The sequence below is a fragment of the Cariama cristata genome, unplaced genomic scaffold (assembly GCF_000690535.1).
Source record: "Cariama cristata isolate BGI_N322 unplaced genomic scaffold, ASM69053v1 scaffold10040, whole genome shotgun sequence".
NCBI classification, from domain to species: Eukaryota; Metazoa; Chordata; class Aves; order Cariamiformes; family Cariamidae; genus Cariama; species Cariama cristata.
The window spans coordinates 1-25620 of record NW_009596365.1 but is presented as its reverse complement, the minus strand read 5'-3'; the positions used below and the strand labels follow the sequence as shown (position 1 = coordinate 25620).

Below are 25620 nucleotides of genomic sequence, written 5' to 3'. Positions count from 1 at the left end.
TTCTATGAGACTCATAGTGGATACTAAGTATTTTAGATAAAGAATCAGAGAAATGTAGATCTGGAAGGGATTTCAAAATATCACCTAAACCCATCTCTGCATACAGGCAACACGTATACTATAGTCCATCCCTATGAGATGTTTTATAAACCTCTTCTTAAAACTTCTATAATGGAAATTTAACAACTCCCATGGGAAGCATATTTTCGTGTATCACTACCCTTATAGTTGGAAAGTTTCTCTCATCTGTCTTTGCTACAAATATAGGTTACTTATGAGGATATTAAGAGAAACTTCCCAATTATAATGATCGTGAAGTACCTCCAAAACTATCTAGAGAAGCCATTACAATTTTCAAAGTCATTCTGGTGTTTGATATGCATACAATTATTGTTTCACCTCATCTTCTGATTGCCTCAGTTATAAAACTGAAATCAGAATTTCTTTACTGAGATTGAGTTTACCTTTAAATTCTTCTATCAACAGGACAAGACGTAAAGCTGGTGTTAAACCACCATCTTGGATTACATGGTGTATCTTCATATTAGTAGCTAAAAGCCCAGCACAAAGAGTATCACATCATTTGTAAGAAAAGTGGTCTTGCATTTTAAACTCAAGGATAGAGTTCTGTATTCTACTCCAACAGGAAGTCCTGACTTTGAACACATCACATAATCTCTGTCTCTATTTAATCTTTAAAAAGACACTAATATTCATACTAAAAGGTTTGTGAAGATACTATGTGCAAAATATTTCAAATGCTAACACGAGGAGTGCTGCTTGTTAACGGACTCACCGGATGATAGAAACATGGCATGTTTCTAAGCAAATCTGACAGGAAGCAAAGAACAAAAGAGCAAGTAAGATACCACTTCTGCCAAACAGGTATTTCTGGTATTGGCTTTTAACTTTATCTAAATTGATTTCTGTCTGCTGATAGGATCTCATTTCTGTTCATAAGCAGTGCATGTCAAATGGTGAATTAATTTCAATATCAGAAATTAATATCAGATGAAGTACAATATCAGATGAAGTACAAAAGCCACAGATGTGAAACACTCTGCAACTGTGTTAAGGCTACCATAAAGGTAGATTGCTCTATTTCAGGGCTTCCTGAAATCAGAGCATTTTGAATCCTGAATATTAATTATTTACAATGCTAACTTTAGAATAGTCCAGTTGAGATACAACAAAACTGACACACCATTTCATGGTTTGTTCAATCATGCACAGAATGGTTAATATTCTGTTCTCTGATGCTTCTACTTTTAACCAATTCTTATCTAAATGCAGACTGTATTTTTAAAGCACAAATCTGTCTTTTCGGCATTGTTCTAGCACAAACCATATTCACATCAAAAAGGCTTGAGGCAGCAAATGTCCTGGTTTGTGTATAAAATTGTTTTTCTACTATGATAACAAATTTCTTGCTGCCATGGAATTATCGCGATATTTTCCCCTTCATAATTTTTAAAAAATAAATTAAAAAAAATGCTTGAAGATTTCAAACAATTAAAATTTCATCATACAGTCACTATTTCACATTTACATTATTTCCTCCAATTAAAAAAATCTTTTGTTTTACAAATATTATTTTTATAGATACAATATTGTTTCAGGCTTGCAGTCATGAAAACAATTATACTGCTTGGCTACTGGAAATACCCTGCCTTTAGCCTTGTCATGCACCTTGGATGTGTGAAACTGTCTCAAGTACAAACATACTACAGAAGACCTAGGGCCTGACCCTGCAACTGTTATAAGCATCCTACAACAGCCATTTGTCAGTGGTAAGAAAGAACAAATATTGGAGGTGCAAGATTCTGCTGGATCAGGCCTTAAGTGTAAGTGCATTATATAACACATTATATGGTGACATCTCAAAATAAAATACTGTGGGTTTATGTAATGCAGAAGTAACACACACAATTTACATATAGTAATAATTTATTCTGAAATGTTCATTTTAGTCTCTGTTGAGACATCACCCATGTCTCATTAATAAAAGAGCAGCCATCTCACCTCAAATACCAGAATATACAACAAGTTACAGCATAGCAAAAAAATTCTACCTACTTTAAGATAAAATCTAATTCATGTAAAATAACTTTGTTCAAGGTTTTACAGTTACACAGTTTTCCTTTTTTTTTTTTTTTGCAGAGCACGAAGAAAGTGTAAACTGTTACACCATAACTATCTATGCACATTATGTGACCACAGAAATGTTAATCATTACTTCAGAAAATGAACCATCAGTTCCATTCATGCAGAAAAGCAGGCTGGGAAAGCTTGTTCAGCAGAAACCATATTACTGTGAATTTCACAGCCACATGATTAATTATTGGGTTAGATGGACTCACAAATACTAAAACTGAGTATACTTTTTTGCATAAATAATACCAATTCTTCCCTGATGTAGTTTAGTCAGTCTGTAATCTAGAAATGACTGATAAAGCAATATGACTCTTATCATCTCTATCTGCAATGTTCCATGATTTCAACGACAAGCAATATTGAAAGGATTATGGGATGGGATGCTAATTAAATACAGGTTAAACATATTGTATAAATATACTTGCGTTAGCAACTTTATTCCAAACTGTCAATCAGATATTCCTCCAAAATATTACCAGTGAAGACAAAGTATACTATCAAATATGGCTTCCAGAACAAGGACCCTCTAACAAGAATCAAACCTATTTACAACAAATAGAAACAAAAAAAAAAAGTCGATCCCCAATCTTTTAGTTTCATTTGAAACTAAATTTCTAAATAGCTGCTGTATATAATACATCAGTTTTATTTATTTTTTTGTTGCACTTAAACAGAAGTTACCAGGTAAGAGCCAGAGTGACGTTTAGGACTCTGAGTTCCACTGGAGTCTGGATTTTCAGACTTGGAGTCACGTTTCTTCGTGCTGTTATTTACTGGTGTTGGTATTTGTGATGGCCGAGCAGAAGTATTGTCCACACTACTCTTCCTGCGGCTTGGATTGTAGTTGAAAGGAGTTACTCTTGCTGCAACAGCACCAATGGGGGAGCTATGTTTGCTTGAGCTACTGGAACTGAATGGTGTACGCTCACTTACAGTACTCTCATTATTTTCTGGTGCAGGAACAGGATTATTTTGCAGAGGCTTTGTTTCAGTGCCTTTCTTGTCTGGACTGTCTATCTGAAAGAAAGAGTTCAGACGGTTTTCTAAACCAGCGGTACGAACAGGAACACCTCCATTCCCTGGGGTTTGTTTTTCTTGAAGCTCTTTTGAATCTTTACCATTCACACCCCCTTTCTCTGAAACACTGTCAATAACAGGGGGAGTATTTCCAGTTGGGGACCTTCCAGATCGAGGATTGTTAATTGGGCAGTCCTCTATCCTCACCCACACGTCTTCTGTCTTAGAGACAGCTGGTGCCATCTGATAGATCAGAGTTTTGGAATCAGAGCCATTTGTGGCACCCGAGCAAGAATGCTGAGAATCGTTCATTATCTGAGGAATTTCGTTTTCTTTTATTTTTCTCCAAGTACCTTTTGCTGGTGCTTGGCTTTCTTTATTTTGCTTGTGTCCAGAAAGAGAACTTCCATGTTGCTTTTCATCTTCACTTTTCGCCTTTTCACTGGATTCTGAAGAAGCTGACAGAATTGAGGAAGAACTTCCAGTTCTTCGCCAAGTGCTTACACGAGGAAGTGACGAGGAATGCTTACTATGCTCACGCTTCCAGGTTCCTGATCTATTGATCAGCAATCTAGATGGACTCTCAGAATGGGAACGAGCTATATCATGACGTTTTGCTGGTCTCCCGTCATATTCTACAGAAGGGCTCAGGTTAGGGGGTAATTTTCGCCAACCACTACTCTGGGCAGTTGAATGAGTGGATAAAGACATATCAGGAAGAGATGGACTCAAAACTGGGGTCTGTAGTTGGGACCTTGTAGGTGAATCCGGCCTAGAAGGAGACAGAGATTCAAATGAAGCTGACTCTTCCAATTTCCGTCTTAGAGTTGGGCTCGGAGCTTCTTTAATAAAAGTTGACTGACGAACGAGAACAGGTCTCTCGGATCTGTCAGATTCACTTCCACTGGATTTTGTGGATGACATTCTGGATAGTTCAGTCTTTTTGTTTGATCCACCACTGCTGAGAGCTTGGTTTAACCCTTTTGACGCAGACTCACTTCGTGGAATGCTACTGGTACTCTTAGGTAAGGCAGTTTGCTTTGTAAGGTTTTGTTGGCTCATCTGCCTGCCTGGTGATGTATATGACATTCTACCTGAACTTGAAGATTTAGTTGAAGCTGTGCTAGGAGACGATGTCCTTGGCAACTGTGACAACTTGTTGGGAGGACTTATACCATTTCTTCCTGGGGAAATTGAGTTTCGGCCAGGAGATTGCAGAGGCCTACTTAATGGCTGCTGTTGAGGTCTAGAAGGAGTGGAGTCTCTAGATCCTGATCTAGAAGGTCCTTTACTTGATCCACTCTGGTTCAACCCTGATGGCTGCCTAGTTACGGGAGCTGGCTCAGGTTTCACTGATGACTTGACTCCTCTTGGAGAGCTAGTCAAACTTTGGCCTTCACTGGGACTCTTGGAGTTCGTGTTTTTGAGTGGGGCACCCTTTTTGGAAACAGGACTAGTACTTGAAGAACTATTTCGAACTCCTGGAATATGGATCATTGTTCTACCACGGGAAATCGAAGGCACGCTTGTCTGTTGTGGTTGCTTCAACTGGCTTGAAACTTCTGAATTGGAGCGAGCTTTTCCTGTAATTATACTTTTATATACTTTCTTCCCTCCTTTGATTCCCCTGCTTTCAGATTCTACTTTTTTAGACTCCAGTGTACTCTTCTCTCCTGGCTTAAGAATTCTTGGACCTTTATTACTAGTGAAAGGTTTTTCTTCTTGGTCTGGAGTAAGATGAAATGGTGACCCTAGAGAAATACCAGATTTTAATGAAAGGATAGAATCAGAGTCTGATGAAGCTTGTCTGGACAGTGATGCAGCAGCTGCAGCTTGATGCAAGCTACTAACTATAGAATTTGCACCTTCTTGTATAGCTTTCCAATCAAAGTTCTCTGAATCAGGTGAGAAACCATGTTCTGAATCCAGCCTCTGTGTTTCTCTCAAATCCAGTGTTAAATCTTCTGCCAATACACCACCTGTATTTCTGGAATTATTTTTTTCACTTTCACTCTTTATTCTTGAGGGTTTTTTCTTTTTAGGCATAGCAGAACTATTTTGCAAGAGATCATCTTCCGAGTCGATACTAAGTGAACTCAAAGAGCTGTTTCTAGAGAAACACACAGGAGTATCTTCAACATGAAATGATTTAGGTGCATAGCCAGAAGTCTGTGGTCTGTTTGAATCCATCTGTGAATCAGGAGCCTCAGTACTTTTTGCAGGTTCCTCTTCTTTGTTGTTATTGTTTTCTTGATCAATATCACTGAGGGAACTAAGAGATGAATTGCGAGAAAAACAAACAGGTGTGTTTTCAATAGCAAAATTTTGCATTTTCTCATCTGTAGCTGCTCCTCTGTCTGGAGTATCTTTAGTTGACTGAGAGAAAGTTTTAGGCTGGTTTCTGCCTGTTGGGTGTTTTTGACAGACTTGTGTCCTGTTACTTGGTTGCTGATTTGAAGACTGTTCTGGATTAGTGCAGTCTTTAGTTTCTGTTTCCTTTGCTTCTTTTCCTTTTCTTAATTCTGCCTTCTCCCTTGAAAGGTCAACATCATCATCATCAAAATCTAAAGAACTTAGGGAATCATTCCGTGAAAAACAGTAAGGAGTTCCCTCAATAGGTGTGTAATGATGAGGGGAATCAAATGCAAAGCTTCCTCTTACACGCTCTTCATTATTTGGCAATTTGTCATTAAAATCTCTTGAATTATTTTTAAGATTCTGTTTCTTTGCATCCCTGTTCTCTGGATAGCTTCTTTCATTATTAATACTGCTTTTAGGCTCTGTGTTTTTTCTGGCACGTGCTCTGTATTCATTATTTTGGGTAACAGGCTTTACTGGTGATGTTGGCTTCTTTTTCTCACCTTCTGGTTGGTTTTTGTTACTTAGAGATGAAGAAGCTTGTTGAATTTGATCCATTATCTTCTTCACTCTGAAAGGTTTGTGACTTTTTCCTTTTGGCATAGCGGAGTTAATGCACTCAGCCAGAATATCACCCTCTTCTGTTTTGTCATCATCCAGGCCTGGGGGAGTCACAGTTGAACTTTTTGCTCTCTGGCAGTCATCGCTACTTCTACCTTCTGTAGGAATGGTATCTCGCTTTTCAAATTCCCCTGACTCTGCTCCCATACCCACATTGTCTACATTGGCCAGCTCACTTGGGGGTGATTCTATTGTGAGATCACTCAGAGACGTAGCTGTTGAAAAATTTATTGGTGTACCCTCAACACAATATACCCGTGGCATATCATCTCCCGGTGTAAAACTCACATGCTTTTGGGATTGCAATCTGCTCTGGGAAGGCAAAAGTTTGTAAACTGGCAGTTGGCTTGGCTTTCTGGCTACAGGAGGAGGTATTTTTGGAGCAGATGCTTGAGAAGGCTTTTTGGCTTTACGTGAAGACTTTGTTGGCATTGCAGAAATAATACATGCTTCCAGTATTTCAATATCATCATCAGAATCATCCAGAATATCTTTTTCTGCTTCAGTAGGCTTCTCTGCTTTCTTCTCTTGGTTATCCCTTGTATCATCTGACTGTTCAGGTTCTGCTTCATTTCCATGTTCATTTTCATGAACCGGAGGCATTATTCTTAACTCGACATCTTTCTGTATAAATGGCTCATCAAGACTCAGAGCACTCAGGCTAGAAGAGCAAGAAAACCCATCTGGTGTGCTTTCTGTGGCAAAATGTAATAGCGTATCAGCATCTGGCAGTACCTGAACTCTTTGAACAGCTGCATTTACAGCTGCCTGTCTAGGACCAGGCTCTCTCTTTTCTGCACTAGGTACTTTACCTTTAGCTACATCTCTTTTTACTTGAACTCCTTGAGCAGGGGGTGGCGTTTTACTTCTGCTTGGAGGCATTGTTTGTCCAGGGCTGTCTGGAAGGTCACTGGGACTTATAATACCACTTACTATTCCACTGCAAGGCTCACTTTGAACTGAACTAGCAATTGAACGGCTTTCAAAACTGTCCAGGGAACTTACAGAGGTACATCTGCTGAACATGAGTGGCGTTTCCTGCACATAATGTTCTGGTGGGCTTTTAGGAGTCTGTGCACCACTCTTTGAGGGAGATTTGGCACCTGAAGAAAATTCAACAGCTTTATGTCTAGAGGAGTCAGAAGGAGACAAGCTAGAAGTCTGAAGTCTACTGGATTTTGTTCTGATGTGTTGTGATGTTGATGTGATTTCACTTACTGCACCTTCTGTAGATAGAGCCCCACTGTTTTCCTTTAGTTCTGCTATCTGTAGGGTGTTATTAGCATCTGTCACACGTGTGGATTGATCACGTCCTATTTCATCTTCAGCTGACGACAAAGACGACAAAGAGCTACATCTTGAAAAACATATTGGGGTATCTTCCACACAGTAAGTTTGTATAGTTTCCTGATTAATCGAGGGAGTTTTACAGGAGGCAGTCTTTTGTGCATGACCACCTCTGCTCTGTGCAGAATCTGGGTGAAGCTGATTCTGTCTCTTTGAACCAGCTGAGGGGGCTGATGTGCTCCCACTGCTTGAGGAAATATGGTCTGTTTTGGTGCGTTGCACTGACGAAGTCTTTGGAAAAGTAAAAGATGGCTTCTGAGAAGGAGGAGGAACTTCTGTTGAGTATTTTAAACTGTAATCGATAGGTTGATCAACATGATGTTCCTCTTCATTGTACTTTATGCTATAATTAGTTGGTCTGTCTTCCTCTTCATGTTGTTCCTCCTCAGAATAACGTTCACTATAGTTGGTTGGCTTATCATCATCATAATCATCAACCTGGCACAAGGACTGGTTTACTTTCTGATTCATTCCAAGAGTTGAGCCTACTCTGTTCTGATCTGAACCACTGGATCCTCTTGATCTAAACGAAGAAACACACTCTTGCTGTCCAAAAGGTGACTGATACTTCATGTGTTTATCGTCTCCACTTTCAGTGTACACGGGGTAGGTTGCATTTTGGCTCCTTGACTGCCTTTGTTCATTTTGTTTCATTTCATCATCTATTATATGCTTAGGCCTTGCCCATCTTTCATTCTGAGAGGGACTTTGCCTTCCAGAATTTAACTGTTCATCCGAGTATTTAAGACTATAATTAATAGGAGTGTCTAGCTCTTCATCATTGTCATCCATATGGTTTGCACTATGAATCTTATGTGCCAAATCAGCTGGATACTGACCATAACTACAAAATTTACTTTCATCATCTTCAGAGTAAGATTCAATGGAAGGTTTCATTTGGCCTCTTTTACCATAGCCATCACTACTGCTGACACTATTTAAACTATCATTTGAAGCTCTCTTGTATTCCATTTTTGTATAAGGCAGAGGACACGTCCTGTTGGAATTCTCAGATTTAGGAAAGTATGTATTTGGGTGAGTATGGGCAGTGGCTGATCTCCTCGGGGCATTTCTATCTTCTGTCAAACAGTGCATGTCAGAAGTGGAACCAGAACTTCTGTCTTCTTGTGGAATATGCATGCTTGTTACTTCTTCCATAACTTTGGCAATCTGAGCTGCAGCAGTAGAAATCTGCATTCCTGTTCTCTTAGAGGAGTTCCCAGTATTCTCTGCAGCTGGATGATAGGCATTTAAACCTACTGCTCGATCCCTATCAAGACTTCTGTCTTTCTCAGATCGAGAATTTTCTATGTTTCCTCTACTGGAAGAGGAGGAGCCAGGCAATACTGTAGTATTTAAATACGGCGAAAGTACAGTCATATTACCAGCATTAAAACTCTCTGATCTGCATATACCATCATCATGCCGACTGGAGTCCAAGACATACTCACTGTATATACTTTGCTTATGTCTCTGCTTATTACGGTGAGATGCTTTTGGGCTTAAATTATCAATGTTGTCAAAAGTCTCTGATAAATGCTGAGCATCTAATTCTGCTTCCAATGCTTTTTGTTTTCTGACATGAAGAGATGGTAAGCTTGATCCTGGAGACATAATGTTGGCATCCTTGTATTTTGCTGGCCTGTTTGCCATGAGGTTTCTTAGAGCTGCAGCACTACCCATGGCTATCATTTTGTGTTTTGAGTGAATGAGATTTTTCAGCATGCTGACTGCTCCCATGTCCCACAGTGCCTCCTGATCCTTCGCATTTCGTGCAGAAAGATTCCACAGGGTCCCACAGGCATTACTGACTATTGTCAAACTATGTGACTTCAAGTGTTGTAACAAGGTTTGTAAGCAGCTGTTCTCTCGCAAGATTTGCCTGGTGTTGAGTAATTGAAAACAAACAACAGTAAGTGGCATTTCAAAAGGCTAAGAGACAAAGCAAAACAAAAACCTATTAGGCTAAAGGCAAGTTTTGCCCTTCGAAAGGATAATCATGAATTCTCCAATGCAAATTTATCTTGTATTTCCTCTAGCTTTCATCTAGCTAATCAAATCCTATTACAAATATGAATGGTTAGATTTTAGTATAGTTCATCATTAACAAGCAGCAGGTATTAATCTGTTTGCATATTCCTGTTATGTAAGCAAAATACCTGCCTTATCAAATGCATTAAAAATTAAGTGCACTTAATTACTATACTTAATATATGCATTCATATTAAGACTTGGTCATAGAAACTGTCTACTAAATAGACATATGGAACTGCTAAAAGATTTTCAGAAAAAGTATACCCACCTATGGTCCTCATTAGTAGCAATTAAGCTAGAAACATTTCTTAATATTCCTCCTCCACTTTCTATGATGGCTAAAGTGTTTGTTTGGCTCCGGTATGTCAGTGTGCCAACTAGAAATGCAAGAGCACCATCAACAGCACATATATCAGCTTTGTTCTCAGTACAGTGTGCTGACAAATTCCATAAGGCACTCAGAACACTTTTTAGGGTAGATTCCTAGGAAAATAACAAAATGAGCAGAATTAGAGAAATTTTCAATTATTGATCACAAGCTCTCAGAAGTACCTAAGTCAGCTTCAAAGAGTTATGTATGTTCCAATTTCTGCCTTCTGGGCTGGTAAGCTAGATGCAGGCAGCAGTACACATGTAAATACTTTTGTTCGTTTCTCTCCTTCCTTCAGCTATGGATTTGGCATGGCTTGCCCCAAAGTTTTCAGAAATACGTGCCACAATACTTGTTAGCTGCCATAATGGCAAAAATGTCTTGAAGACGAGCTGGCAGAAGACTCTAGGATGGAATATAATCCTGTCTGCATACAAAAAATGTATCTAGAAAATTACAGCAGTGATAGTTATCTATTTACTAACTCAAAAGAGGTTTTATTAAATTGCAGAACTATACAAAAGGCTATTTCAACAGCACAGTTCATGAAACCGAAGAGCAAAAGCTGTCAACCCTCATAAATAACATTGCAGAAATACAGTAGTTTTGAGATGTCATTGCTACATTGTGGTCTGCTGCTAGGTTAACTCAAACCAACTCTCTTCTTCAAAGCAAGTTACCTAAACCACCTGAAATATCTGACCAACTGCTTTTATCAATAAGAACAATATCTGTGTTATGTGTAAAATAAATGCAATCTCTCTAAAATTTATCTCAATCATTTATACAGGATACCTTCTTAACTTCTAAAGCACATTCCATCAATGCTTTCACACTTCCAACTTCTCTTAGAGTCTTTTTACTGTTTACATCTGCTCGCCAGGACAAGTTCCTCAACACACTTGCAATGACCTGCAAAAGTGAAAGAAAAATAATGTATCTCAATATAGCTACTTCTTTAGCAGGTTACCAGACTTTCATCCTGGTTCTCTGGAATGCTGTGGATTAACTAACAGTGGTTATGTTCAGCTACTGAATTAAAATTTGCTAAAATCTGCTTTTTCTTGTGTTGTCTGCTAGACTGTTCTAACGTTTCAGTATGAAGTTTAATCAAAGATACTGCCTTTTGCGTGTGGGTACCTGAAACAAAGATTTGAAATCAGGTTCCCTGCTGGTCCAAAACTTTGAATTTGTGCTCTACTCTGATGTCTGCACTAGACTTATGTAATCTCAGGAGAGATTTATATTATGTTTATCTCAGCTTTTCTGCCTGGAAAATAGAACAGAAACACTTGCCTGTCTCTCAGATGGTATGATTATTTTGATTAATGTTTACAAAGCTCTTTAAAGAATTTTAAAAATAGACTGGGTCTTTTACAATCAGAATAGTTATCTACAGAAGATGAGTAGCCATTCAGCCTATGTCCTTGTCCTTGGCAGCAGCTAGACTGAGACAGACTGTCACTACAGTGGACAGTCATGACATATTAAACTCCATCCATTTATGGGCTGCAGTAAGCATGTATATCCTTCATGAAATATATTTGATACAACACTTTTACCTATGGAAGTTCTCATTGTCAGGGAAGTGCGTAAGTGTGTTAGATTATGTGATGAATGCTCCTCTACTGACGCCCACCAGGGAGCACAGAGGGGCAGTGGCAGCTGGAAAAGCCCAGTAGGACCCTGCCCTGGTGGCTCCCAGGCCCAGCACAGGAGCCATCAGCCCATCAGAGGCCCATCTCAAGAGGCCCAGAGGAGCGTGGGAGCCCAAAGGCAGGTGGGAATGCAAACTAAGGGCTCAGAGGAGGGGGCACCCTGTCCGGGCTCTTTCCAGGGCTCTCCCAGGAGACCCGCAGCCCCATGGCCCAGGTGTGACACCCATTCAGGGAAGTCAATGGGAGCAGCTCTCTGCATGTTTACACCGAGGCAGGTCAGGCCAGAAGACCTGGCCTAGGGCTGTGGGACACTTTATGGGATCCAGGGGAAGAGCATTCTGGGACTGTAGAAGACTTGTCATGGGATGGGAGGACCCAAAGTTTCCAAAGGCAGGAGAAAGGATGGATCTAGGTGATTCAGGGAGGTACAAGCATGGGAAAACAAAGGGATAAGGGGACAGAAATGGACAGTTGCATCAAAATGGTCAGCTGGCTGATAGGCTTGTATAGCCACGTCCTTTGCTTGATGAGCACGGTCTGTCCCATATTCTTATTAAATCCCATTCTAACTTTTCCTAAGTGAGGGACTTCCTGCTTTGTGTGCTTGTGTATGTATGGGGGTCTACATGCCAGTGGCTGGAGGCACACCACGGGTCAGAGAGCCCATGTGCCCATGACTTCCTTTTCAAGAATACTAAATATACTTAATATCTGCCCTAATACCAAATCAGAGAGTCTACCCAGTAACCTCTATTGTAATTCTAATTTTCTCAATCGTTAACTAGCCAGCTTCTCCTCTAGTGGAGAAATTATTTTGTGAACCGTGTTTTAAGAGATAAACTCAATTTTACTTAAAATTGTTCTTCTATCTGAGGATTCACTCAAACTGCAAGGAAAACAGGCTTTTCCTTTCCAAAAGCTGTTCTGGTTTGTTTACAGTATATATTAATTAAAATGGATTATAATATTTAATAATTTTAAATAAGTTCTGTACCAATGAAGAACAGTCTTGTGTTCTCAACTCTCAGATCACCCTAAGCACTTCCTGAAGACATTATTTTCAGGCTGTTTTCTTTACACAGCAGGAGCCATTGGAAGAGACATTCAGGTGTCACACCAAACACGTCACTCAAAGTTTCTTTGGGAGGTGCTGGTGTAAAGAGTAGTTATGTATGACTTGTCAAGTCAAATTCTCTTTTGAAATACGGTTTCCTCTACTATTATTCCCCTATTATTTACTTGCTGCAACTGTAGGAGGAGCCACAATACTGTATTAACCATCCAAGTAATGTCAGTCCATTAGTACCATCGCTAGTAAACTAAATTAGAGAATCTAAGATCACTCAAACTTGTCTTTAAAACTGGAATTCCACTAACAGATCAGGGTGATAAAAGTGAGTTTTATAGCCCTTATGTTACACGTGCTTTGTTAAAAAAACAGAATATGACCCACAGATAAGCATTTTTACAAGAAGCAAGTTATACTTCATGATTTGTGGAACAACTACAGATACAAACTTTGCATCAAAGTTAAGGCACACAAGACAATATAAGAACAACAATTACAAGAAAAAAATCAGGCTGGGATGAATGAAGCATATTTCAAAGAGAAAGCTTGATTAAAAAAAAAGAAGGCAGGCTGTGGACAGAACACTAGAAACTTCACAAAGATGATAGATTTCAAGTATAAAGATAACTGGTGGTGAAGCCAAATGAGTAGAAGGTAAATATTAGGAAAGGAGAGCAGAAATACAGTATTTTAATACAATGCAATGAAATTCATTGGATGCAAAGTGATGGAAATGTCCAAGGTAAAGAAATATTTCGTCTCAAAAGGATGTTACCTGCTGTAAGTCTTCACTTTCAGATTTCAGTTGGGCTACAAGAGCTCTCATGCAACCCTTCATAGAACATAATGTAGCCTGTCAGGAGTCAGAAGAAAAAAGAAAGTGAGTATTAAATGACAGGCTAGGTGGCTTGCTTCTCCACAATGTTTTGATATTTCAAGCTAATCATATCTGAAGTTCAGTAAAAGCTTGGTAAAATACGTTACCAACAATAAATATTTGGTTTACAACTGCTAAAAAGTTATGCTTAACTATCGGTTTCTATTCTGGAAAATACAGAGGTGGTAAAATTGTGCTAAATTTTGTATTTTTTACAACAGGTCTAAGACTGTTTGGGAGCTTTACTACCTTAGAAGCCTTCTTTACTATGCATCGGATAAAAATCACCTGTGAGCTGGCAATGTGTTGTTTCCTACTGACTATTGAGTCTCATCATCTTTTTTTCCCTTTCAAATAAGCATAGTATGAAAAATAATATGAATATTTAAAACTAATACAAATATAAAACATGTCTGACATTTGAAGAACAACTTTTTAAGAATAAAACAGCGAATGAAAACCTGTAAGGCTTACACTGGAAACTGTGACAAAGCACAATTAAAAATTATTCAAAACCGAAGTGTTAGAACTGTACTACTCGTCAGCCAGACAGCATGTACATTTACATCTCTGAGTAATTTAGATTATGCTATAAACCCAGTAACAGCAGCTACTGATTGGATGATGTAAAGAACCAATATATTGTGAAGCAATTCATTTGCAGCAAGGACTTATGCTTTACTCTTGTCTAAAACTTCGAACAACCACCGAGTTATATGAAGCGTGTTACTTCCATTCACTACTGAAATGTCTTCCTCTAGAGTAGAAAGAGAAAAGTCTTCTCAGGACAAAGTTATTTTAAGATCCACAGGTTCGCAAACTCTGGGGCAAAAAAAAATTATTGAAACTTTCTGTCTTTTGAAAGCAAAGTGCTTGTCAAAAATTAGAGAACTATTTTCTCTTACAACAATTTGTAGTAGTGCCCATTATGAGCCAGATACGCTACACATATTTAAAAGCAAGCTCCAGCCTGAAAAGGTTTGCAAAATTTCATCAGACAGTAATAGTATTGTTAAATAACTGACAACTTTACAAAATTTGACTCAATTAGCCGTTTTAGTTCAACATCCTCAGAAAAATGAGTCACTATCTGTCATCACTGGTCCATAATCAATGGGATATGCTAATCTAATGCTCATGAAAAAATCAAGCCAATAGATAAAATCCTTACTTTCAGTGACAAATTAAAAGTGATTTAATTTAATGTGAGAGTTGATACTATACTTGCAAGATAGAACATTCAGTTTGTGGGGCTGTCAGGAACACGACGGAATGACAGAGGTATTCTGAACTTCTGTCTTGAGCTCAAACTCAATATCCTATCCTGGAGATTTTCATCACCTGTTCTGAGAACTACAATTCAAACATACCTATGAACTGAAATTACTGTATGTTTAAAATTCTGCTCTCACCTTGTTTGCCACATCTCCAAAAGTCAAGTTTGTCAGAGCCATTCCAGCATACCTCCTTAAGGTAACACTATAGTGATCATTTGTAAGTCCATACATTTCACAATCCACTTGCAACAGTTCAGCAATGGCCTGCAAACCTCCTTTAAAAACACACAAATAAGAAAATGAATAATACCTGTATCCTAATGTCATGAATACAGTACATATATACCAAGGGGTAAATTGCATTTATATGTAGAGAACAAATCTCAAACATCTGAAAGCCAGAAGGCTCAGAAAGGTAAACAAATTGTTAAATACTGACTCTGGATCTTGAATCCTGGCTTAGTAGCAGCTGAAAGGTATGATAACATGACATTGAGATTTCAGGGGAAAATGGGAACAGGAGGAATTAGGAGGAAGAACGAAGCACACTCATCTTTTAATTCCACCCAGCCAAAATCATCTTTTACCAATGAACTTCCACCAGTTACATAAAAGGCTATTTAGTAAATCTGAAAATTATCAATTTAATTATTATCACTGAATGTTATTTTCTGAGAAAAATACATAGAATATTTTCATTGATAATGAAAAGTGGCAATTAAGGAAAATTGCACACACCAAATTTACTGAGTGTGGACTAAAAAATTCAGGCTGTTAAACAGGAACCAACTCAGGACAAAAAAAAACAGGCCAAAACAAAACACCAACAAAAATCCTCCCACCCTAGAAAGTAAGTCTTCATTGTAAGTCCAATACTTCTAAAACTGCAAATATTTCCATAATAATAATAATAATAATCTTCCAAAATTCATGCCAGAAAAAAGACTAACTGACATAATAATTTATCCACTGGGAAATGGTCTGGTTAATTTAAACTGCATTCATCACTTAGAGGGCAACAACTGACACAAATTAACTCATGGTCTGTTTAAACTAGTAGTAAAAAAAGCCATATATCCAGGGAGGTACATATGGAGCATCAGTGCTTCCAGCAAGCTTCTCAAAGGAAGTCAGAGAAATATATTTGGTCTTACCAAGCTCATTCATTGCATGCCTGTGTTCTTCATCAAATGAAAGTTTCATCAAAACACATACTGCAGGACAGATTTGATGATCCACTGGAGCAGGCACTGATTCAGAAATAGGTAACAATTAGTATTTCCTACCTGATTTTGTCTAGACCATAGGTTTTCCAAAGCAAATCTAATCTTAAAGTAAAGCAACTGCACTTTTGTTCAGAGTTTGTATATTCCCAGTAATCCACGAACAGACAATTAGTTAAGAATGTTACTAACAAATGTGTGCACTAGAAATATGTTTGATGCAGAAAAAGAAATGAGGGAGAATCCTGAATGTATGTATTAAGAAATATGACTCCCAGTACAAAAAGATTATCTTACTCCTTTTAAAAATGAATAATCTTAGTGAAATGAATGCATAAGGCTAAATATTCTGATGGCATTAAATAATACACCACCTAACATGAAGCTGTTTCTTTGGGTGTTACAGCCTTATGAATGGTTAATTAAACTCTTTGTTTCATAACTGAGAAGTTTTTAATTTTTGTGAGCTAGATTCTGGCTAATGCACAAATGGTATTGGAACATCTTGTTCGGAGCGCTACTCCTGCTAAATGGCTCTTGCAGCAAACTCGAACAGCCATGACACAACCCGCTGATTTCAGTAGTACACCTGTAATAGACACCTACAGCCTGTATTTACAAAATGCCCTCAATTCAGAAAAGCTGCTAAGCAATCCAGAAGGTTACATTTTTTTTCTAACTGTTCCCTGAGAAAAATTTCACTTACATTGTCACTTCTTTCATATTTTAATACTGAAATATTTCTTACATACAACATTATAAATAACAGTTTGTACTGTATTTAATAGACTGAGATTATTTAATTTTTTGCTCTCTGTCCCCCTCCTAAACGAAATGTGCTATCTCCTGAATACATCTGCATGAAAAGCAATTTGCGATTATTTATGTAGATCTGTTTCATTATCCATTAAAATATAAAACAGAATGAGTACATATTCAATATTAATTTACAGATTATAAATATAAAACACTTGAATTATTATCTGAAAAGCACACTAAGGTCTATGATTTAAATAACAAGTTTATAAATCAGGTATCATATCTGTGATACATGCTATTTCCTAACACTACCTCAACTTAAAAAAAAAATATACACATACACACACACATATATATAAGAAAACTCACATACATCCAACAAGAAGTCAGATTAAAGTTGTACTTTCTGTAAATTCACTGTTTTCAATATATCCTTGAAACATTTTTATACGGCTGGCAGAACCTACTTGGGTTTTTGTCTTGGTCCATGCCTTGTTCATGTGCTTCCTGCCATTCCCAACACGTTTCACAGTAAGCACGGATCTGCTCCAAAAGATGGAGCACACGGATTTCCCGTCTGCCTCGCTTATCATCAGGCTGGGAGTGAATGATGTTATGCAGTGCAGCGCTGGCTCTGGCACGGGCCTCTTTACTACCACGAGAGTTTCCTAACAAGACAGAGTCTTTATCGTTGCCATGTAAAAGCTGGATGAGGAGAGGAAGACATCCAGACTGACGCATGGCTATGCAGCTGTCCTGGGAGCTAGACATTGCTAGCAATGTTCTTGACATGTCATCTTTATCATGAGTACCAAGCATTGATAATAATGAATACACCATTTCCACCTGCAGGTCAAATCATTTTAAAAATACAGTTACATTTAAAAAATACACATTAAATTAAATTAAAATGAAATTTGAATGGTACACATGAGCAAAACCCCCTTATTTAATGGTGCAAAAAACTGTGTTATTTAGAAATAATTAAGTACTATTACTACTTCAGCATATTAATAAATTTCACTTAATGATTAAACAGCTAGAAGCAGTGGGTGGCAGCTGTATGTAACTGTATGAATCTACAAGACCAATGGCAAAGACTAGATGATCTTTAAAGGTTCCTTCCAACCCAAACCATTCTATGATTCTATGATTTCCATTGTACAAAAAGATAACATAAACATACTAATGAAAGTGTTTCAGTTTGAGAAATCTGAAATGTATTTAAAATTAATTGTGCCTCAAAAAATGTTCTGTATGAATCATACTTTCATGTAAACACGCTCTTCAGTGAAAAACTATTTGTTATGTGGTATTAAATGCAATTACTCTAGACAAAGGATAAGAATGATTACATGAATTTTTAGTTTATATTGTGCTAAAACAATCTGACATCCATGTATTTTAATGTTTTCCTTTAAAACTATTTCAAATTAACTAATAATTTCTGTTATGATGACTGATTTGCATATGGACTAGATTATTTACAGTAAATGCAAAACTGAGGGGTTAATTAACACTTACTCAATTTTACAGGGATAAAACCAGTAAAGGAAACAAATGCTCATTTAATATATATAAAATACTGAGCATTTATCAAATTAAATCAAGCCATGAAAACCCAGCATTACATATTTAACTTGGGAGTAACCTAATTTCTCATTAAAATATAGCAATTTTTGAGGGATTCCCTTGGCTGTCATGTAATATAGTGGTCAATGCACTATTTGGCTTGTCTTTCCCACTCTGATTTCTTCAATAATAGCTTTAGATCAAGAAATGCATTTGGTGTTTCTAGTGAACTTCTAGTAGAATAACAGGATGTAGAGGAGATTTTAGATACTACTGAGAAACTCCGAACTCCTAAAGCCCAGATAAACAGAAACATTCAAAATCAAAGCACAGCATAAAGAAACTATCAAATGGAATTGTAAAGTAGCAGTGTATGTGTTTCTTCAGAATATATCAATTAAGGAGGAAATGAGAATTTGGACTGTTAGACGAAGTTTTCTACTTATAGCTAGATAATTGCACTGGTTACCAGACCAATGAATGATTTTATTTGGTTTCTTCAGAGACAACTCAAATGTCCCTGAAGATAAGTACAAATACTGAGTTAAAAAAAAATGGATAGCAGTGGGTAGACTAAGGAACAAGTCTTTTAACATGTACTTCTCTAAATACTATGGGATTGCTGAAGCAATAGAAATCTTAGAATCTGTGGAAGTGTATGATCACATGCAAAACCCACTGAAATAGCTTGGAGTCAATTTTATGACAATCTAGCATCTCAGTTTGGAGATCCTGTCTTCTTGGTCTGGGAAAAATCAAATATAGTATTAAAACAAACCACTTGGATTCTTAAAGGAGAGTGAATTCAATCCACTTTATGCATACCTCTTGACAGGTATTTCAAGTGGCAGCTTTAATCCACTGTTATTTGAATTTGGAAGGTAACGTTTTTGTTAGAGAATAAAGCTGATAACACCACCAAAATCCGGTCTTGAGGTTGCAGCAAATACAGTATAGGAAAAACTAAAAAAAAATTTGTCTGTCTCTGTATACACACACTGCCCACAGACACATCTCTCTCTGCATGTGTAAATGCATTCCTCCATTTCAAATCTCTACCAATTTCCCTTCTCTTAGGCATTAATATTAAGCTTTTCTGATGCCACAGCACACTCAGTTTAGCCTATTTCTTTGCCTGTATCCTTCCGCACTTGGTCCTTTCCCCCGCCTTCAGGGCTCTCCTATTTGCAGATTTTGGGAATTCTACAATTTGCAATGAAAACTCACAGACAGACAGGCTAGCTAATGTCACCTCCACTTGGTAGATTCATACAGTGCAGGACCAAAATTACAACATTATAATGCTGTTTTAAACCTGAAGTAATTACTATTATGTCAAGCTAACAGGCCCTGCTTCCCAGAAGACTGTGCTGAGCACAACACCGATAGTATCTATACTGCTGCTGATTCCCCAGAGGCAGTATAAACTCCAGTGGTTCATGAACTCAATTGTGTGTTACAGATTTGCCCTCTTTTTCTCCTCTTTTCATGCTGCACATATACTTTGAGCACAGTCTTTTGTTAACAGACATTTACCGCCATGAAGGGCTTACATAATTCCCCCCTTCCTCACCCCCCAGTTTAATTTCTTAGCAATTGCATCTGTTTTGTGGATTTGGACTCTGGAAAAGTACTTGAAGAACTGCTCTTAAAAGGGTTAGTTTTCATCACGGATTATAAGTCAACATCACAAGCTTTTTAGATACTGTAGTAATTTCTAGCAATCATTTTTTTTCTTACTGTAACAACTCTTAACTAATCATCATCAAGTAAAAAAAAGGATTTCTGTGCATATATTTTAAAAGCTGAAAAAATATTCTAAAATTATAACTCCATAAAATTATGTGTGGATAGATTGTTCAGCTAATATTAGTACTACTGGCAGAAACAATGAGGTTATTGTATTAGTAAAAATGTAGCATTAGCGACCTGTGGTTTGTAATCTTCGGTTACCTTGGTACCCAGATGACTTGTCAGTCTGCGAGGAACAGAATAGTTATTACTAGAGCTCATAACACTGGCTGTCTCGTGGTCCATTCGAGCAGCAGAACCCTACAAATTTAAACAACAATTCAGTATAAAACAAAGTCTCAGTGAAAAAACAACTATTGCCTAATTCAGTTTCACCACAGGATCATAAAATCTTACTGATATTAATGAACTGTCACATTACTTTTGTTGTTAGGTCCTCTCTGTGCTGACACAATTTAGAGGTCACTGTTAAATTGGGTTTTATTAGCCAGTTTTCCTGAAATTAAGTCTCAATACAGTCGTATTTCCAGTGGAATTACTTTATAATTACTATTTTCACCAACAAGGAGGAGAAGTGGAGTTTGCAACAAACAGAATTAGAATTTTTACAGAGAGAAAAAAAACAGCCTCAACTTTTACGTCAGATTATGTAGTGCATAGGAGAAAGTCTGTACTTCTTCAGAACCTAACCAGGTATGCAAAACTGACAAGTAAAAAGAGATTGATCTGGACAAGGAGTAACCCTACTTGAATTTGTCCGTATTAAAAGCAAATTATGACTGGATGAATCTATTTCATTTTTTAACGAAAAGCTATAAAATAATGCTGACGCTGTTTGCTGTAATTTTCCTAGGAATTATTGTAAATAGCATGCTCCTACCTCTAGTAGCAAGACTTAGTTATTAGCATCTTTGGCCTCTTTTAATCCATTTTGTGTATTTACATTTTTCCTTTTTTAACCATCTTTTATCCACTCATATGCTTTGCCTTTTTTTCTTTTTCTTCTTTGTTGTTGGTTTCTTTCTTTTTCTATCCTTCCTATCTGTGAAGTTTCCCTTACTATGTCCCTCCCTTCCTGCTCACTTTGGGGAACTTAAAAATACATTTGACTAGAGAACGTTTTTAGTATCAGAACACTGTTTTACTGAGGTAGTCATCAGTCTTTTGTTGATCCTCTACAAAATCTAAAATCTGTTCATAAAATTATTAGCTTAATTTGCAAAGCAACATTTTCAAGCCATCTGGATCAATCAGTATTTTTTTTTTCAATAAAAATATACAACACACTGAAGAAAACTGTATGAAAGACACTTTGAAATCATTTCTGTTTTTCTAGGTGCACCACAAAGAAAGAAGGCTATTCCTCTCCAAGTATTTGCTGTTCATACACTGCAACATCTTAAATTTGAAGTTCAAAGTGACTGTAAGTAAAAGGCAGGAATAACTTCATGTAGTGTTTGTATGGACAGAAAAAAACTTCTAGTTATACTGGAATATTTAAACACACATTATTATACTCATTTCACTCTCCCATTTGAATCCAGAACATTTCATGCATGTTCCAGAATAAGTATGATCTAAAAGGGTATAACTAGAATAATTTAAATTCACACAATTTGTTCCAATATATACTTCCTATGTAAACAAGCCCTTATTTTCTCTGCTGACTACAGAAAAATTCAAAATTTTAAAGCTTAGAATGAAAATTATATTGGATTTTCTCAATTATTGACTTAAATAATCTGCAGTGCTAGGAATATGGGAATGAATTCCCAGATTTTTACAAGGAGCAATCCCTTCGTATCATCTTGACCTCAAACTACATTCAGAGGATTACAGGTTCAACATAGTGTACATGCCAGAATTCTCCCATTATTAAGTTCAGTATGATCGTTTTATCCAAGAAGGTAAAAAAAGACGTAAGTTTGGTAAATACTACCTATTAAAATTCACCACCGTGTAGACAGAAATAGCATAATTTTCCTATTGTTTCCCCAAAACTGCATCAACTTTGATTCAGATAACTATTTCCTTCCAAGCCACCATGTGGCCTTGCTACTTTGCGGATGCCAGGATGCCCAAATTAAGTGCAACTACGTTTCTTACTGTCTCCTAAAGACCGACGTGAAAGAACAAGTCTAAGGTGTGTAGCCATTCATTTGAGAAAATGGGAAACGACAAGGAGATGTTAGGTGCATTCTTCTTGTGTGGAGCCTTCTCTTTCAAAATCTTTTCCTCTATCTCCTGTCTACTTCATCTTGTTTTCTCCTTTTATATTTTGTCTTTCACTCATTGTTTTACTATGCTTGCTATTTGCTCTGTCAATTAGGTAATTTTCCCTATTTTATGGCACATTTTCTTAACAAAATAGACACTCTCACTGAATTCCATTATAAAACTTGCAAAACAAAGACATGAAAAAAGCTTTACTTCAGCAGCAGAATAGTGAGTATAATGGAAAAGAGAAGACAGCTGAAAGATGGTGCAGAAAAGGACATAACTGAATCCTGAAAAATCCTGGATTCAGTTAGCAGTGTTCCAGTTACCACTGATTACATGACTACAAAATCAATTAGAACCAAATGATTTGGTTAAAACTTGTTTTGCACTCCACTGAATAGTGACTGCTCAAAGTCTATTGAGCTGGTTTATCAGAAATAAATGTTATACCCAATCCATTAAGCCTCCTCTGTCTGGACTTGCACTGAAAGTAAATAATCCCCAGATGTCTGTTTTAACACAGATTCACCACCCCGCCTCTATCCACCTCCAAGAGGAAGGAGTATGCAAGTTTTATATATTTTTATCAGGCAAAGGTCAAAACTGCACAAATCCTCAACATAAGATCTCAAATGAAGTATGAATGAATCTCCTCCTTGCATAGAACTGCCAAGACATGACAATCCCTTCTTCCTTCCTCTCCTGTACATTATGTTGTCCAGAAAAACTCCTGATTCATACACTGAAGATGGATGATACAGCCACAATGCATCAATTATTGAAATACATTATGCTTTCAGCCCCAAAGCAGCACTGAACTATTTTCTTCACAATCAATAAAGCTGTCATAAGAATTACAGTCAGGGCCTCAAGCGATTGCTCAGAAATGGCTGAGAGAACTTAATTTCAAATAGTGATCAAACATATTTCAAAAGCAAAATTATAGGCTGTGCTTAATGTTTAATCAAGTGAAATATTCCAGCCAAACCACAATTCTTTCTGATAAATCTTCTTGTACAAGACACTTTCAGAAGTATTTAAATAATTCTGCTTCCCCGGAGCAGCAAAAATACTTTGCATATGAACTCAACTATTAAATTTGTAGTGTGAAGTTTTAAGAACCCAAATTACTAGTGGGAATATCTCAGCTACAGCTGGAAATCAGAAGAGAATGATCATTAGTACCTGGTAAATAAATGAAAGTACTTTCAGCCAAGGAGAGAAGTCATAAATTTTGATAAATATTTGTTTTAAAAGACAAGTAAAGAATGTAGTGTACCCCTCAAAGTATTCCACTCATGTATTTCACTAATAAAAGGAACAGCAATGAAAGATATTTAGAAGTATTTAAATAACCCTTCAGCCCACTTCCAGGAGATTAGCTCATTGATATTACTGTTTCAAAGCTTTATCTAAAACAGTATTAAAGAAACATTAATGATAAACCTGCCATTTGGTTCTCCTCTTTTTTAAAAACAACTGATATTTCAGTGATAATTTCTGAAATGAAAATTTGAACAATTTTCCTTAACTAAATCATACTGTAGTATTACTGTTCACCTACAATGAAATACATTTTCTGTAGTTGTTTTCTCCTTCATAGCATTAGGCTCCTTAATAATTTAAACAAAAGAAAAATGCTCCCTGCATGATTGAATATTTATACTTCATCTTATTAAAACATTTCCTTCCAATAAATACAAGAAATTTCTCATGTATAGACGGAAAGAAGAAAAACATTTGTCTTTTTAAAATAAGCAGGCATACCAACACTGTAAGGTATATACCAATATATAAGCATTGTACATTCCGAGTATTTCATTATACTATCAACAAACAAAATAATCAATTTACCTGACCAGCACTGCTAGTTGCCATGCTGATTTCTGCTGCTCCTTGACCTTCAGTCTGTCTCTCTGTATCATGGGAACCTGCATCATGCTTGCTTTGAGGTGCTCTCTGTTAATGTAAGAGTTTATGAAATTACATACAGAAACGAAGTACATTTCACCATTCAAAGCTTTCCAGACTGTCAATGCATCAGTGCTGCATCCTTACACAGCCACTAAACAGCACTTTCTACTCATAACCCTTAGCCTCAAAAAATAACAGCTGAGACTGAGTGTCTTCGAAAACATACAAGATGAAAGAGAAGCATGTCCTCTGAGGATTATAGCCTTGCAAGACAAAGGATTTGCTGTGACATACAGAAACACCGTTTTTGACCAGCTGTGCTCACATCGCTATCAGAAATGTAACAGAATTGGAGCAAACAACTGCCTTCTCTGCATTATCACGTGACCAGTGCATTTACTGGAGACTATGGCTAGCATAGTTCAATTAAGCTTTGCATTCAAAGATGAGTAATTCCTGTGTGAACAGAAGGATATCTGTACTCTAAGAATCCTTCTAAATTTTAAGGACAAACACTGCAGGAATAACCACTTTGATGCAACTAGAATTCTTATAACCTGATACTGATCCATCTAATATTTTATCAAAATAAATTCAACTGATCTGGCAAGCTGGTACAGACATGTTTCAGTTCCCTCAGGAAATCCAATTTTCTATACATCCACATGAAAATTAAACCAGTGTTTCTGCACTAATAGGGATCCTGAGATCAACATGAAAATCACACCTTTAAATACACTTTCTTAATAAAGCAAATAGAATAACTGAGCAGTTATGAAGTATGTGAAATATCCAACATTATCTAGTCATGTATTCAAAATGTTTCCGGTTTTCAGAAAGACATAAATAATCCTGACCATGAAACTGGCTTGAAGTCTGGACTTGAGAAGGCATCACCTTACCTCCAAAGCACGATTATTCTCAAAGTATTTGTTTTGATGCCAAACCTAATTTTTCCAACTCAGAGGCTACTACCTTAAGAGACAACAGTCTTTTATCCCTCTCAATTGATTTGTTTAATCATACTTGGTATATTAAATTCAGTTTCTATGTGGCTCTGCAACATTCTTGAGCAGTTCAGCCTATGATAGCATAGTCTGCCTTATCAGACTGAAAGTAGCCATCAGACTGAAAACAGACAGCTGAAAGCAGCCTCATGATCATAGGCCCTGGTCCTCATGGGGGACTTCAGCCACCCCGATACCTGCGGGAAGGACAACACAGCCAGGCACACACAGCCCAGGAGGCTCCTGCAGAGCATTGATGATAACTTCTTGACACAGGTGGTAGAGGAGCCAACGAGCAGAGGTGTGCTGCTGGACCTTGTACTAACAAACAAAGAAGGAGTGGTTGGGGATGTGAAGGCTGCGGGCAGCTTTGGCTACAGTGACCATGAGA

At 37.2% G+C, this 25620-nt stretch overlaps 1 protein-coding gene across 1 annotated transcript; it reads right to left on the bottom strand.

The window, feature by feature from the left end:
• Positions 1-1929: 1929 nt before the first annotated feature.
• On the bottom strand, positions 1930-25616 carry APC (adenomatous polyposis coli; the record flags this gene model as incomplete). The annotated part of the gene is made up of 10 exons (XM_009705712.1): positions 1930-9379; positions 9800-10014; positions 10697-10813; positions 13404-13481; positions 14918-15057; positions 15937-16032; positions 17232-17610; positions 20290-20388; positions 24163-24263; positions 25589-25616. Coding segments are annotated over 10 exons (7812 nt in total), but the record flags the coding sequence as incomplete, so codon positions are not given.
• Positions 25617-25620: the final 4 nt, after the last annotated feature.